The sequence below is a fragment of the Lactuca virosa genome, chromosome 1 (assembly GCF_052849685.1).
Source record: "Lactuca virosa cultivar CGN04683 chromosome 1, Lactuca_virosa_CGN04683_v6, whole genome shotgun sequence".
NCBI classification, from domain to species: domain Eukaryota; kingdom Viridiplantae; phylum Streptophyta; class Magnoliopsida; order Asterales; family Asteraceae; genus Lactuca; species Lactuca virosa.
In genome coordinates, this window is record NC_136426.1 from 99,691,144 (window position 1) to 99,708,546 (window position 17,403).

Sequence of the window (17,403 nt, forward strand, 5' to 3'; positions counted from 1 at the left end):
AATTGAAAATTTTATTTGAAAATTTAGAGTGTTACAACTAGTTTTTTTTGTTTTGGTCCCTCATAAAACTAAAAAGACTAAAATGCCCTTTTATTTTTGTTTTTACATTATTAATACTTATTTTTACATTTTATTAATTAAAAAAACAAGAGAGGACCCACCCAACCACCTATCTCTCTCTCTCTCTCTCTCTCTCTCTCTCGGATGAACCAGATGAATATATGTTCTTCATTCATATTCTAGAAATAAAAACTCAAGGCTCGGTTTTAAAAGACACAGACAAAACCAATCTATCTCTGCTCTCCCATTGATGTTCAAGCTTCTCAAGAGCATAATTTTGAGCTTTAGAACAGTGATGAAAAGGTAGATACCGTACATAAACATGATGAAGATGACCAAAGTTTTTTTGGTTTTATGGATGTTTGATATTGTCATATTTATTCATATATTTATGCTTTATTTTAATATATTTATGCTACATTTTAGTTAATAATAAAGATATTTGGTACTTATAATGTTTAAATTCTATTTTGTATCTAAATTGGATATCTTCAAAGAAAAGAGCCAAATCTGAACAAAAGCTGGAAGTTAGAGGACTGGAGCTGAAAAAGAATACAAAAGGATGTTGTTGGACAACTTGACCCATCCTCAGTATTTTGACCATATCTCATGACTCGTAACTCCGATTGACGAGATTCAAAATGATCAGAAAACTAGAAAAAATTTCCGATGACTTCTGTTTTTGTGTCAAATACTAATTCCCAGTTCTCACGACGTGAGGATTATAATCTCACGACGTGAGATTGTTTCTTCTAGAAGATTGCTACGCGGAATGCAATTTCCTTGCCGAACATGAATTCTACTGAGATCACGGCATGAGACCTTAATTCTCACGACGTGAGACGCGATTTCTGGTAAATATAAATATAGCATATCGACTTTGGGGAGGTGGGATCTAATTACCTTGAGTTATAATCGAGTTTAGAGGTCAGAAAAGTGCGAAAAACACCCTTTGGAAGGAGAGATTGTTTAAAGATAGAGAATTTGAAGATTAAAACACTACATTCGGTTTGCATTGATTTAATTATGTCAATTTCTTATGAACTTGTGTGTTTACTTTCAGTAATGAGTAGCTAATTTAGTATACTTTCGTTTAGATTAGATGAACTCCTGAATACTATGTGTTGATTTCTTGTTTTATGGATTGATGAAGTTGGTTTTTGCTTTAAATATTGTTTGATAAATCTAAACCTAGCTTGTTAAAGTTTCTATCTTTATTGCCTTGTCTCAAGTTTTGTGTAGTTAAACTGCAGTTAGTTACATGAACTTGGTTTACCTAGTTGTTTATGACTATTAAATTACTAGAGCTAGAGATTGACCATATCCTAGTATAGGTGATAAGTTAGTTGCTTAACTGTGTTAGAGAGCAATATTTGATCATAATATTTTCTCGATTACTAGACTTGACCAAAGAATAGTAGTCTGTAGATTATATCATTCAGAGTCCAAATTACATTTAAAATCAATTTAGTGTCCTTCACTTGCATTATCATTGGGGTTAAAGTTGTTAAATTGACTTATGCTAGTTAGTCTGACCATGATGACTAGTAACTATTATTTGGTAACTAGCGGAATTAATCCGTTGTCTTGAAATCAACCATAGGAAACAGGAGGGATTCGAACCTAAACGAAAGTATCCATTATTCTTGATTTGAAATCGTCTTTCTACTTATTTACTTTAGTAATTAGTTTGTTAATTTAATTTAAGTTTTTCTGAACTTGTAAAATCAGATAAAACCCCAATTTTAGTTGTTTTTCTTAGTTTAGCTTTTAGTAGTTATTTTACTAATTAAATACCGTTCCCTATGATCGACACCCGACTTACCTAAACTATTCTATAATTCGACTAGGTACACTGCCTAGGTGCATTCAAGCTAGTTAAGTTCGTTAGGTTATAAATTCAAAACTAGATAGGTATAATTTGTGCACATCAATGTTCTTGTTCGAACATGTAGATGAAAAAAAAAACTTAAACAAATCTTAAATCCATGTCTGTTCTAAACAAATCGAGACTCAAACTCGATTTCAGGAACTCACGAATTTCAAGAACTCAAGAACGATCTTCAAGCTGCAAAAATCATGTTCAAATTTTCTGGAAACCGTAAACCATAGAAACATAGAAAACTTAGAATCGAAACCCCTGGAACTCGAAATTCTTAAATCAAAACACCAAAATTCGAAAACTATGAACTTGAAAACCTTCTTAAATCAAAACACTAAAAGATGTGAATATGCAAATGCATAACTTTAAAACCCACTTCATTATGTTTTCTTCCATGGGGAAAGGGAGAATACCATCGGAGGACCACCATTAAGCTCATCCATCTCCATCGGGGTCTTCATCTGGCAATGAGGGGTGGCAAGAAATCCAACGACCATTAGGGCTTCTCGAAAGAAATGGAGACTTTGAAGTCGACATCTTTTTGATGAACGAGAGATAGAGAAGACGAAGAAGGTGGGGTTCTGTTTTGGAGGATTAGGTGGTGACAAGGGTTGATTTCCTTGAGATCCAATTTTACAATGTGTATGGATTTCCCTCTTTCTCCTTCTGGTTCTCAAGGATGGTGATAATTGTGGCTGATGACGGCTGATGATGGTTGATGGGTTCGTGATGGCGAGATGAAGACCGGGGGTGGAGATGGTCACATAAGGTGTTTGTTGCTGTGGATTTAGTGGTTGAAGAAGGAAGCTTGGTTTCAACATTCTTGGTGTATGGATGGTGGTTGTTAAAAGGAAGATCTGGAAAGTGTATGTGTGTTTGTCGAGAGAGAGAGAGAGAGAGAGAGAGAGAGGAAGTCTCTCTCTCTTACACACATACACATGCACATGCACACACACACACACACACACATATATATATATATATATATATATATATATATATATATATATATATATATATATATAAAGAAATTTAATATGCAAGGGTCTCACTCTCTCTCATACACATGCACACGCACACATATATAAAGAAATATACATACACATAGAAAGATGGAGCAGTATTTAAGGGCTTGTATTCCACCATTTTCTTCTTTTTCTTAAAACCTCCCAATCTTTCAGCTTACACTACCATAACTTTCATTACTAATTTCAACAACAATCTAGTCTTATATATACTCTCTTTTATTTAAAACTTTACTAGATTTAGCTCCTTTTCTCTTTCACAAAGCCTTAATTAAAGAACCCTTTTGCTATTTTTAGGTGTTTACTGATTAAAGTTGGAGGTTTTTGTTCAAAAGTTGGAAAGTTGTAGGATTTTGCTCAAAAGTTGTAAGCTTTTTTTAATTTTAACGGAAAGGTTTCACGTGATGGAGGGCAACAATCTAATTGGGCTTGTTAAGGAGGATGATCAGATAGATTTGCCTCCAGGGTTTCGATTCCATCTGACTGAGGAAAAATTAATCACTCATTATTTTTCGAACAAAGTGGTTGACGCCAATTTCTATGCTAAAGCAATTGGAGAGGTGGATATGAACATAATTGAGCCATGGGAGTTGCCAAGTGAGTTCTTGTTCTTCCCCAAAACCAACTTCTTGTTTTTATGATGTTTTGTTTGATGAACTCCTCTAATCTGTTTTGGATTTTTTGTGACGTTGAAGGGTTGGCAAAAATGGGGGGAAAGAGTGGTATTTTTTTTTGTGTAAGAGATAAGAAGTATACAATCGGAATGAGGACGAACAAAGCAACGGAAGGTGGGTACTGGAAAGCTACCGGGAAAGATAAAAAGATTTTCCGACGAAAAGTGTTTGTCGGAATGAAAAAAAACTTGGTGTTCTACAAGGGGAGAGCTCCAAAAGGTGAAAAAAACGAACTGGTTTGTTCATGAATATAAATTAGAAGGCAAATCCTATCAAAAACTACGCAAATCGGCCAAGGTAATCGATCTGCTCTTCATGGTGATGCAATTTCTTAAAGCGATTAATGTTGTCGAATTTGTGAATGGGTTTTATGAACATTAAATCGAGCACCTGATAGACAATATCTGAAAACGAAATTAACCATATTCTAACACAAAATAACACCCAATATCACCTCTGTGAGTAGAAAAGGGGGAAAGATTAATTGTATCTGTCTTTGATTTGCTTTTGTGTTAACAGGGAGAGGGGGTCATCACTGATATATATAAATCGTGATGGAGTTTAGTAGTAATATTAGAGGACAGTAGCACCGATCCTACCTGTGGTTATGTGTCCGGAGAAAACGATTGTCTTACATTAACGATGAATGGATGATATGGGGCAATGTTACCGGTTACCGTGAGGAAACGTAAAGTTAGAAATTTGGAGCAGTAATGCCTCATTTTTACCCATCTCGATCAACAACCATTGTTAAGATTTATGGAGTCTTGAACAAATTGACAAGTTCCTAAGAGTTCAAGGGCCATAAATGTAACATTACATTTAACAATTGAATTATTCAATTGTTGTCGGCAAACGTTTGAATTAAATATTCAAATGGTCGGTGGACAATTATTTAATATTTGTTGGACGGCTAATGTGAATGGCAAAATTTTCAAAGTCAATCTTTGCGGCAATCTTGTGCATATTGCGGCTCACAAATATACCTATATATATGCATGTATGTTTTGCATATTTTGTGTGCAAAAACTTGAGAGAACATCAAGTGTAGAGTGTCAAGCCAATTGTAATCTTGTGAGTTTTAATAAAATTCTCTAGTTGCAGCCCGTGGACGTAGGATTTGCACCGAATCCGAACCACGTAAAATCCTTGTGTTCTTCTTGCTTTATTTTCGTGAGTTTGTGTGTGTGTGATAGTGTGTTTCCGCTGCGTGTACCCGGTCCGGTTCCTAACAACTGGTATCAGAGCTAGATTAGCGAGGTTTGGAGGGTACAATCATTTTTTTTATCACGCACGAGTGTACCTGATTTGTATCTTGTTTGTCGTAATGGCTGAAGACAAGGTTGTAATCGAAAAGTTCAACGGTTCTGATTTTAGCTGGTGGAAAATGCAATTAGAAGCATTGCTATGTCAGAAAGACTTGGACATGGTACTCGGAGACAAACCGGAGAAAATGGAAAAAGCTTTTGAAGATGCGTGGAACTCAAAGGACAAGAAAGCCAAGGCGGTTATTACATTGTCGTTGACGAAGAGCGTTGCTTTCAACATCATGAATGAACCCACAGCGCGTGGTATGATGGAGGCTCTGTCAAATATGTATGAGAAACCATCGGCGGCTAACAAGGTGTTCTTGATGAAGGAGCTGTTCACTACAAGGATGAATGAGGAAGGCTCAGTTACGGTTCACATTAACAATCTAAATTCAATTCTGTCCAGATTAGCATCTGTGGGAATTAAATTTGATAACGAGACTCAAGCATCATTGCTACTAGCTTCTCTACCTGATAGCTGGTCCGGAACAGTTACTGCTGTTACGAGTTCCGTGGGGACCAGTGGTATGACTTTTGAAGGGGTTAGAGATTTGGTTCTTGGCGAAGATATCAGACACAAGAATCAAGGTGGATCTTCTTCTTCTGAGTTATTAAATATCGGAAGAGGGAGAGGGAATAGCAGGAATAGTGGAAGCAGTGGGAGTCGGGGGAAGAAGTTCATCTAGAACTAGGAAGAATGTGAAGTGTTGGAACTGCCAAGAGGTGGGACATGTTAAGAGTCAATGTCCAAAGAAAGAATTAAACATTGCTGGTGCTGAGAGTGTGTCTGAGGATGATGCATTGATACTCAGTATGGAAAAATCTGTAGACTCTTGGGTCATGGATTCAGGGGCTTCGTTTCACGCCATGGACAACGGGGAAACGATGGTGAATCTAAAAAAAGGAGATTTTGGAAAGGTACGGTTAGCAAATGACGAGATGCTTCAAGTAAAGGGCATGGGAGATATTGATCTATTTACTTCATTAGGAACTACATGGAGCCTGAAGAATGTCAGGGTTATTCCGGAGCTGAAGAAAAAATTGATTTCTGTTGGTCAGCTGGATAAACAAGGACTGGAAGTAAGGTTTGGTGGTGGTAAATGGATGGTGGTCAATGGTAATTCGGTGATTGCTCAAGGTATGAAGCGTGGGTCATTGTATATGGTTGAGGTACCTGCTGAGGGAAGTATGACCATCCCGATTAAGCAAAACAAAATCTGGTTCGCTAAATCTACTGCTAAGAGAGTTCATTTTGCAAACATGAATTCTGGAGCCAAGGGGATGTTAGCTGAACGAGTCGGAAATTCTAAACCATTCAGGGGATTCTGTGATAGTGGGAGCACGGGGTGTGTTCCGGGTACAGTTACAAAGAGCCGTTGGGTTTTGAAGACTAAGACTGGAAAATTCTCTCTTGTTGGAAGTTTGCAAAGTTTGGAGAGTGTTAGTGGTCCTCGGTGTATCTCTGGATCTGGTGGAGTGTCCAAACCGGTTGAGACAGAGGATGAGTCGGTGGCGGGATTAGCCATGGCTGAGTTGGAGCTAGTGGGAGCTTCAACTGGCCCTTTCTAGTAATTGATGATGAGGGGCGGCTGCAACTAGAGAAATCAGACTAAGTTTTAGCTTGTTCTTTGGAACTGGAAGCCTAAAAGGACTTGGTTGTTTTTTAAGATTACTGGAGTAATTGAGAGTTGAATGGCGGAGAAAAGCTAAAGTTGTTCAAGCCTCCAAGTGGGAGATTGTTAAGATTTATGGAGTCATGAACAAATTGACAAGTTCCTAAGAGTTCAAGGGCCATAAATGTAACATTACATTTAACAATTGAATTATTCAATTGTTGTCGGCAAACGTTTGAATTAAATATTCAAATGGTCGGTGGACAATTATTTAATATTTGTTGGACGGCTAATGTGAATGGCAAAATTTTCAAAGTCAATCTTTGCGGCAATCTTGTGCATATTACGGCTCACAAATATACCTATATATATGCATGTATGTTTTGCATATTCTGTGTGCAAAAACTTGAGAGAACATCAAGTGTAGAGTGTCAAGCCAATTGTAATCTTGTGAGTTTTAATAAAATTCTCTAGTTGCAGCCCGTAGACGTAGGATTTGCACCGAATCCGAACCACTTAAAATCCTTGTGTTCTTCTTGCTTTATTTTCGTGAGTTTGTGTGTGTGTGATAGTGTGTTTCCGCTGCGTATACCCGGTCCGGTTCCTAACAACTGGTATCAGAGCCAGATTAGCGAGGTTTGGAGGGTACAATCATTTTTTTTATCACGCACGAGTGTACCTGATTTGTATCTTGTTTGTCGTAATGGCTGAAGACAAGGTTGTAATCGAAAAGTTCAACGGTTCTGATTTTAGCTGGTGGAAAATGCAATTAGAAGCATTGCTATGTCAGAAAGACTTGGACATGGTACTCGGAGACAAACCGGTGAAAATGGAAAAAGCTTTTGAAGATGCGTGGAACTCAAAGGACAAGAAAGCCAAGGCGGTTATTACATTGTCGTTGACGAAGAGCGTTGCTTTCAACATCATGAATGAAACCACGGCGCGTGGTATGATGGAGGCTCTGTCAAATATGTATGAGAAACCATCGGCGGCTAACAAGGTGTTCTTGATGAAGGAGCTGTTCACTACAAGGATGAATGAGGAAGGCTCAGTTACGGTTCACATTAACAATCTAAATTCAATTCTGTCCAGATTATCATCTGTGGGAATTAAATTTGATAACGAGACTCAAGCATCACTGCTACTAGCTTCTCTACCTGATAGCTGGTCCGGAACAGTTACTGCTGTTACGAGTTCCGTGGGGACCAGTGGTATGACTTTTGAAGGGGTTAGAGATTTGGTTCTTGGCGAAGATATCAGACGCAAGAATCAAGGTGGATCTTCTTCTTCTGAGTTATTAAATATCGGAAGAGGGAGAGGGAATAGCAGGAATAGTGGAAGCAGTGGGAGTCGGGGGAAGAAGTTCATCTAGAACTAGGAAGAATGTGAAGTGCTGGAACTGCCAAGAGGTGGGACATGTTAAGAGTCAATGTCCAAAGAAAGAATTAAACATTGCTGGTGCTGAGAGTGTGTCTGAGGATGATGCATTGATACTCAGTATGGAAAAATCTGTAGACTCTTGGGTCATGGATTCAGGGGCTTCGTTTCACGCCATGGACAACGGGGAAACGATGGTGAATCTAAAAAAAGGAGATTTTGGAAAGGTACGGTTAGCAAATGACGAGATGCTTCAAGTAACGGGCATGGGAGATATTGATCTAGTTACTTCATTAGGAACTACATGGAGCCTGAAGAATGTCAGGGTTATTCCGGAGCTGAAGAAAAAATTGATTTCTGTTGGTCAGCTGGATAAACAAGGACTGGAAGTAAGGTTTGGTGGTGGTAAATGGATGGTGGTCAATGGTAATTCGGTGATTGCTCAAGGTATGAAGCGTGGGTCATTGTATATGGTTGAGGTACCTGCTGAGGGAAGTATGACCATCCCGATTAAGCAAAACAAAATCTGGTTCGCTAAATCTACTGCTAAGAGAGTTCATTTTGCAAACATGAATTCTGGAGCCAAGGGGATGTTAGCTGAACGAGTCGGAAATTCTAAACCATTCAGGGGATTCTGTGACAGTGGGAGCACGGGGTGTGTTCCGGGTACAGTTACAAAGAGCTGTTGGGTTTTGAAGACTAAGACTGGAAAATTCTCTCTTGTTGGAAGTTTGCAAAGTTTGGAGAGTGTTAGTGGTCCTCGGTGTATCTCTGGATCTGGTGGAGTGTCCAAACCGGTTGAGACAGAGGATGAGTCGGTGGCGGGATTAGCCATGGCTGAGTTGGAGCTAGTGGGAGCTTCAACTGGCCCTTTCTAGTAATTGATGATGAGGGGCGGCTGCAACTAGAGAAATCAGACTAAGTTTTAGCTTGTTCTTTGGAACTGGAAGCCTAAAAGGACTTGGTTGTTTTTTAAGATTACTGGAGTAATTGAGAGTTGAATGGCGGAGAAAAGCTAAAGTTGTTCAAGCCTCCAAGTGGGAGATTGTTAAGATTTATGGAGTCTTGAACAAATTGACAAGTTCCTAAGAGTTCAAGGGCCATAAATGTAACATTACATTTAACAATTGAATTATTCAATTGTTGTCGGCAAACGTTTGAATTAAATATTCAAATGGTCGGTGGACAATTATTTAATATTTGTTGGACGGCTAATGTGAATGGCAAAATTTTCAAAGTCGATCTTTGCGGCAATCTTGTGCATATTGCGGCTCACAAATATACCTATATATATGCATGTATGTTTTGCATATTTTGTGTGCAAAAACTTGAGAGAACATCAAGTGTAGAGTGTCAAGCCAATTGTAATCTTGTGAGTTTTAATAAAATTCTCTAGTTGCAGCCCGTGGACGTAGGATTTGCACCGAATCCGAACCACGTAAAATCCTTGTGTTCTTCTTGCTTTATTTTCGTGAGTTTGTGTGTGTGTGATAGTGTGTTTCCGCTGCGTGTACCCGGTCCGGTTCCTAACAACTGGTATCAGAGCCAGATTAGCGAGGTTTGGAGGGTACAATCATTTTTTTTATCACGTACGAGTGTACCTGATTTGTATCTTGTTTGTCGTAATGGCTGAAGACAAGGTTGTAATCGAAAAGTTCAACGGTTCTGATTTTAGCTGGTGGAAAATGCAATTAGAAGCATTGCTATGTCAGAAAGACTTGGACATGGTACTCGGAGACAAACCGGAGAAAATGGAAAAAGCTTTTGAAGATGCGTGGAACTCAAAGGACAAGAAAGCCAAGGCGGTTATTACATTGTCGTTGACGAAGAGCGTTGCTTTCAACATCATGAATGAAACCACGGCGCGTGGTATGATGGAGGCTCTGTCAAATATGTATGAGAAACCATCGGCGGCTAACAAGGTGTTCTTGATGAAGGAGCTGTTCACTACAAGGATGAATGAGGAAGGCTCAGTTACGGTTCACATTAACAATCTAAATTCAATTCTGTCCAGATTATCATCTGTGGGAATTAAATTTGATAACGAGACTCAAGCATCACTGCTACTAGCTTCTCTACCTGATAGCTGGTCCGGAACAGTTACTGCTGTTACGAGTTCCGTGGGGACCAGTGGTATGACTTTTGAAGGGGTTAGAGATTTGGTTCTTGGCGAAGATATCAGACGCAAGAATCAAGGTGGATCTTCTTCTTCTGAGTTATTAAATATCGGAAGAGGGAGAGGGAATAGCAGGAATAGTGGAAGCAGTGGGAGTCGGGGGAAGAAGTTCATCTAGAACTAGGAAGAATGTGAAGTGCTGGAACTGCCAAGAGGTGGGACATGTTAAGAGTCAATGTCCAAAGAAAGAATTAAACATTGCTGGTGCTGAGAGTGTGTCTGAGGATGATGCATTGATACTCAGTATGGAAAAATCTATAGACTCTTGGGTCATGGATTCAGGGGCTTCGTTTCACGCCATGGACAACGGGGAAACGATGGTGAATCTAAAAAAAGGAGATTTTGGAAAGGTACGGTTAGCAAATGACGAGATGCTTCAAGTAACGGGCATGGGAGATATTGATCTAGTTACTTCATTAGGAACTACATGGAGCCTGAAGAATGTCAGGGTTATTCCGGAGCTGAAGAAAAAATTGATTTCTGTTGGTCAGCTGGATAAACAAGGACTGGAAGTAAGGTTTGGTGGTGGTAAATGGATGGTGGTCAATGGTAATTCGGTGATTGCTCAAGGTATGAAGCGTGGGTCATTGTATATGGTTGAGGTACCTGCTGAGGGAAGTATGACCATCCCGATTAAGCAAAACAAAATCTGGTTCGCTAAATCTACTGCTAAGAGAGTTCATTTTGCAAACATGAATTCTGGAGCCAAGGGGATGTTAGCTGAACGAGTCGGAAATTCTAAACCATTCAGGGGATTCTGTGACAGTGGGAGCACGGGGTGTGTTCCGGGTACAGTTACAAAGAGCCGTTGGGTTTTGAAGACTAAGACTGGAAAATTCTCTCTTGTTGGAAGTTTGCAAAGTTTGGAGAGTGTTAGTGGTCCTCGGTGTATCTCTGGATCTGGTGGAGTGTCCAAACCGGTTGAGACAGAGGATGAGTCGGTGGCGGGATTAGCCATGGCTGAGTTGAAGCTAGTGGGAGCTTTAACTGGCCCTTTCTAGTAATTGATGATGAGGGGCGGCTGCAACTAGAGAAATCAGACTAAGTTTTAGCTTGTTCTTTGGAACTGGAAGCCTAAAAGGACTTGGTTGTTTTTTAAGATTACTGGAGTAATTGAGAGTTGAATGGCGGAGAAAAGCTAAAGTTGTTCAAGCCTCCAAGTGGGAGATTGTTAAGATTTATGGAGTCTTGAACAAATTGACAAGTTCCTAAGAGTTCAAGGGCCATAAATGTAACATTACATTTAACAATTGAATTATTCAATTGTTGTCGGCAAACGTTTGAATTAAATATTCAAATGGTCGGTGGACAATTATTTAATATTTGTTGGACGGCTAATGTGAATGGCAAAATTTTCAAAGTCAATCTTTGCGGCAATCTTGTGCATATTGCGGCTCACAAATATACCTATATATATATGCATGTATGTTTTGCATATTTTGTGTGCAAAAACTTGAGAGAACATCAAGTGTAGATTGTCAAGCCAATTGTAATCTTGTGAGTTTTAATAAAATTCTCTAGTTGCAGCCCGTGGACGTAGGATTTGCACCGAATCCGAACCACGTAAAATCCTTGTGTTCTTCTTGCTTTATTTTCGTGAGTTTGTGTGTGTGTGATAGTGTGTTTCCGCTGCGTGTACCCGGTCCGGTTCCTAACAACCATCACATCCATTTCACTGTTTTAGAGTTTTGTGGGTTCTTTAGATCGATTGAAGAGGTTTTGGACATCAGATCAACACAGTGCATTTTTCGGTCGAAAGAGAGAATTGAAGTGGATTTATTTGGTGTGTTTTCTTCTTCGGTCGACACCGGTGAGGGTTTGATATCATCTAATCTCATTTCATTGGTTCAAAGATAAAATTCCACACATACAAGAACAATAAAGAGAAATTCTTGAGGGGGTTTTGAAATTCTGGGATTTTGTGATATGAGTTTATGTTAACCGTTTATGACTTTTGATGAAATCTTCAAAAAAAAAACCATGGAATTATGTGATTATGAGATATTGTTCGTGGTTGGTTGATCGGGGATGGATAGATTGAAGAGAATTATTTGCCTGTGTGTGTGTGTGTTTTTTTTCCCTTAGGAGTGCAAGTTTCTTGGAGAGAGAGAGAGAGAGAGAGAGAGAGAGAGAGAGAGAGAGCTTGCATATTAAATTTCATTTTTTTAAAAAAAATTAAAATAAATAAATGGTCGCTAAGATAATGAAATGATGAAAATGCTCTTCATTTAAAAGACATATAGTGACGGAGTGAACTATAAGGATTAAACATCAAAAGTTTTGAAATAACATTGACCATCGGTGAGGTTTTTTGAAGTTAGTGATGAAACTTCAGATTTTGTGAAATCATAGGCATCATTTATGAAGTTGTGTCTAATTTATATATTTAAAACATGTTCAGGTGTTCGTGGTGTATCTAACAAGGTTCAGGACATTCACGTATTACTTATGTCCTTTCTCATAGAGAAACTGATTTAACATTTCCTGATTATACTTTTTGGTGTATTTGGTTCGTCATAATTTGAAGAAGCGTGGTTAAAGTGTCATAGTACAAAACTATATATTACGACATACTACGTATTTTGCCAAATGGTCTTTGCAAAATTCTTTTGACATGGCAGATGTAATAATATGGTGCGGGCCACTAATGAATTAATTTCGTAATATCAAATATATTTCTAAAAATCCATTTTGCAAACTTGATAGCTATTTTGTGTAGTACGGCATACCCTCATACCAATTACCGAGTAAAAATTCCCCAATTATCACAATATAGCAAGGTATTTATGATAAAAAGTTTAAGCCAGAACACTGTGTAAAGTGTAAACCCACCCTAGAGGAATGGGACCTCTCCAAATGCCGTGAACCTCTTAAACCTGTAGACAAGTCACATATTTAAAAAAAAAATAAAAAAAAATCTATTCTAATAAATGAATGTTTTTTTTGTTATATGTCACACTCTCATTCAATTTGTCAAATGTCATTTTATGGTTATTTTGAATTATTTTTTTTTTCACATGTTATTTTATGAGTTTTCTATTTTATTAATTCACATAATATTTTAATATAATAATTGCAATAAATGTAGTAATAAATCAATTTCATTAATTAACTTATCTTTTAATCTCAAATTTTTCAAATTAAAGTTCATTAGTTTCTTTTGTTTATTTATTTAAATTATTTTTTTAAATTTAAAAGATAAAAAACATTTCAATTATAATAATTCATTATTTTTCTTATTTTCTTCAAAATTCAAAATTCTCAAATACTTTAACCATTATATTTATTTATTTTCAAATTAACCCACGTACTACTCTCACAGCTAGTCAAATTAATATAGTTGAGAGAAGTGGTTACTTACCAATCCTTTTTAACAGGTGCCACTGGCCTGATGCGGTTTGCAATTATAACTGTCATATCTATGCAAGAAAATTACAGTATTATTTATCCAACGAATTCACCAAAACATTAGAACAATATAGATAAGATTTTAAATAACTTACTTCCTTTGAAATTCTTCACCAGTTTGCTTTCTCCTATACGCTTGTCCTGAGGTCCCCTTTTCTCATAATCCAGCAGATACTCGAGGATTGGGTGATTTGGATGCAGGATGCCACTCTTTATCCCTGTTGCCATTGCTACACACACACACACACATATATATATATATATATATATATATATATATATATATATATATATATATATATATATATCAAGTTGATTTATAATTCTAATCAAAAATTTAGTGAATATAAATTAGACATACTTTTTCGAAACTGCATGGAAAAAGTTGGTCCATTATAGAATGTCACCTCGGGATCTGCAATTATACAAGGGTAAGTTAAATAAATAAAACTACTTTTATAATTTTCGACATAGGTAAATAAATGTATATACCGCTATATGGGAACAAACATGCTTTTTTAATTGTCATTGCAATCCCTGCAAGCATTATCAATGTCAACATTTTGTTGAAAAACTTGATAAAAAATTTTTAAAATTTGATACAGTGTTCATACCTCCATGGATCGTCTTCATGTTTTCATAGGGATACTCACGAGCAACCTGCAAAATAACTAAATTTAATGAATACAACTTTGGAGCATGAAAAAGCTAGGTATCAATCACCATAAGTATGATGTACCTTTCTTAAGTCATCAGATAACAAGGCTTATATTTAACAGGGTGTAAAGCCCCAACCCAACAGGAGTATATAAACAAGCAAAGCAATATGTTTCCCAAATAGATGAATGCAGGGTATATAAGATACATGGTATTAAATATTAATATTTGACTTTTTGTGTTTACTTGATTTTTCTTACACCAATTAAGGGGAATTTTCCTTATTCGGTTCTTGCATTATCTCCATCATAACTCATAATAATGCAAAAATTTTCTATTTTATTGATTGCATTAGAGGTTCATAAAGATTTTTACTTAACAATGAATAGATCCCTGAGTTTTCTTCTGCCCCTGTAGATGAACAAGACATTTGCAAGTAATGTAACCAAAGTTTGACTTAACAATGAAAATGTAATTGTCGCCCAGTTGAAGCAGTATATTGAGATGAAGAGTCACGTGGAAAGATTGAACAAATTGGTATTATAGACAAAAAGATGTAGTGAAACATAAAGCTAATGAAATCGATAAAAAACAGTACAAGTTGATTATTGTTCATTATTGTACTCCAATCGTCATACTTTCTAAATAATCTTCATGCAGATTGAAAGGGGCAAAATGGACAAAGGTGGCTTGTCAATGGGTTCATTACGAAGATGCATAGTGAAATTGGTAATGATTTGGGCATATTTAGTTACTACAACTTCAATTGAGTTTAAATGCAGAATAAAATAACATACAATTTACCTCATCCAGCTGACGATTCCTTGCCAATCCCTGTAAATATCATCGATTTTCAGCAAAAAGAAAAACATTATGATAAGGAGATAAAGTGATATCGTTCAATTTTGAATGAGTATATATCGTATCCCTAATTTGTAATCTCTGTAGTTGTCATCTTAATATTGTAATCTGTATATAAACACATTAATGAGGAGAGACGTTAGATCAAACTTAAAATAACATACAGTATACCTCAGCCAACTGACGAAGCACGCTTGGCTGTTCCTGTAACTATCGATTTTCAGCAAAAACAACATTTTGAATGAGTTGAATTGCTATAAACTAGGTTTATTATTTCTGGAAACTTTAGATCGCATCAAATAACATACAGTTTACCTGCTCCTCCTTGCGAACCTTGATCAAACGTTCCTGTAAATATCAATCAACATGCAATCATTATACTAGAGAAATCAATAAGCTAAATTAGTGACATATCCGACAATGACTCGCACTCGGAAATTTCAGCAAACACAACATTTTGAATGAGTTCAATTGCTATAAACTAAGTTTATTTTTTCTGGAAAACTTTAGATCACATAAAATAACATACAGTTTACCTCCTCCTCATTGAGAACCTTTCTCAGATCTTCCTGTAAATATCAATCAACATACAATCATTATACTAGAGAAATCAATAAGCTAAATTAGTGACATATCCGACAATGACTCGCATTCGGACGGTTAAGCTTTGCGTGCTTCACAATTCTGTGTAAATTAACAAAAAAATTCACATCTAGATACCAAATCAAATAGGTGATCAAAAATGAAATCAAACCTGCAATTTTGTCTGATCACTGTAGTTTCTGTGATGGATCATAGTGGATGGAATTCGCTTCTGCGTGATGAATCAAATAGGTGCGAACAACATTTTCTTCTATGAGTGAGACGAAGAAACTGTTTGGAGCATATGAGCAAGGGCGCCAATACTAGTCTAAATTTCACAACATTACAATATGGTCCCTTTGGTTTTAGGGATAATGACACTTCAAGCCCTACAAAATTCTGTCTTTGGTTTAAAAGGACCTCATCTTTTTGGTAGTCTAAGAGAATAAATATTTTTCTTTTCGACACCCGCCAAGAGGAATAATCATCCCCCATCCATAACGAAAACAAGTTAATGCGGGTTAATTAGTTTTTACTTTCAATGAATGTGTAAAAGTTTTGTTGTTATGAAAATCAAACGAATAAGATCCATTAACCTTGCTAGTAATAATCTCCAAAATAACAACGTAATAAACTTCCAGAAACAAAAAAACGAATACCAATCAAATTGACTAGTAGATAACAAACGTAAATAAATTAGAAAATAAATAAATTAGAAAATGAACGCTTAATTTACTAGAATTCTAGCAGTGGAACACAAGGTGATGGAAATGAGATGACACCTGGGGAGGTGCTTTAATTAAGCACAATTACGGATTTGAAGCTTTCCCAAACAAATAACAAAACTCTTGGTCACAGCCAATGTATTTATTAATAGTTAAGCAAGTAATCAAGCAACTAGATAAACATTTGGTAAGATCAACGTGTTTGAAAAAATGAGCTACAATCGCTTAAGCGTCACTTTATGTCAAGGAGTTGGTTTGTAATTAATGATCATGCAAATATGCAAGGGCGATTCTACCTTTTGTGAAAGGGTGTCCATGGACACACCCTTTGTATTGAAATTTCCTTTATAGATTATATACTAATATCAACATGGACACATGATCATTCTCTAGATGGACACTGGTGCTTTGGTTTAGTGCAAGCAACACAAAAACAAAAAGAAAAAATTAATAGCTTTTATATATTTTATATGTTATTTTAACCCCCAAAACATTATAAAAGAATATAACCAAAGCTCATGGTTAAAAACAATCATAAATCTTGTTTATATACCATTTATGACTGATATATTTGCATTAGAGAATTCAACCGATTTGTGCAATTATTATGAAGTATTATGTAACGTTCCAAAAATAATGACATAAAATTTTTATTTTTTAGATTCATAAATCGTTAATACATATCATCTCCATAAAACCAAGGTAATCAAGACTTAGCAAAAACATCATTAAATCAGAAAAATTCAGAATGCGGAAACATGTGGTATATGCTCTGCAATCATCCCGAACCCTTCCATTTGAAAAACGAAATACCTGAAACATAAACTGAAAACCATAAGCACAAAGTTTAGTGAGTTCCCCAAGATACCTCATACCACACATACATAAATCACATACTAGGTCCCTGCCCTCCATCGGGCCTCGCCCGGTCTCGAGTCCCACTCGATCTCGGGCCCCGCCCGACATCGAGCCCCCTTCGGCCTCGGGTCCCGCCCGGCATCAAGCCCCGCTCGTATTACAGATCTGTCAATCACCATGCTCTGCTTGACATTG

The 17,403-nt window shown here is 36.8% G+C and overlaps 1 protein-coding gene across 1 annotated transcript; it reads left to right on the forward strand.

Moving 5' to 3' along the window:
• The first annotated feature begins 3,371 nt into the window (after window positions 1-3,371).
• LOC145117814 (NAC domain-containing protein 100-like) lies at window positions 3,372-4,196 on the forward strand. The gene is made up of 3 exons (XM_079054146.1): window positions 3,372-3,564; window positions 3,663-3,877; window positions 4,161-4,196. Exons 1-3 carry the CDS (start codon window positions 3,372-3,374, stop codon window positions 4,194-4,196), a joined length of 444 nt encoding a protein of 147 aa, XP_078910272.1.
• Window positions 4,197-17,403: the final 13,207 nt, after the last annotated feature.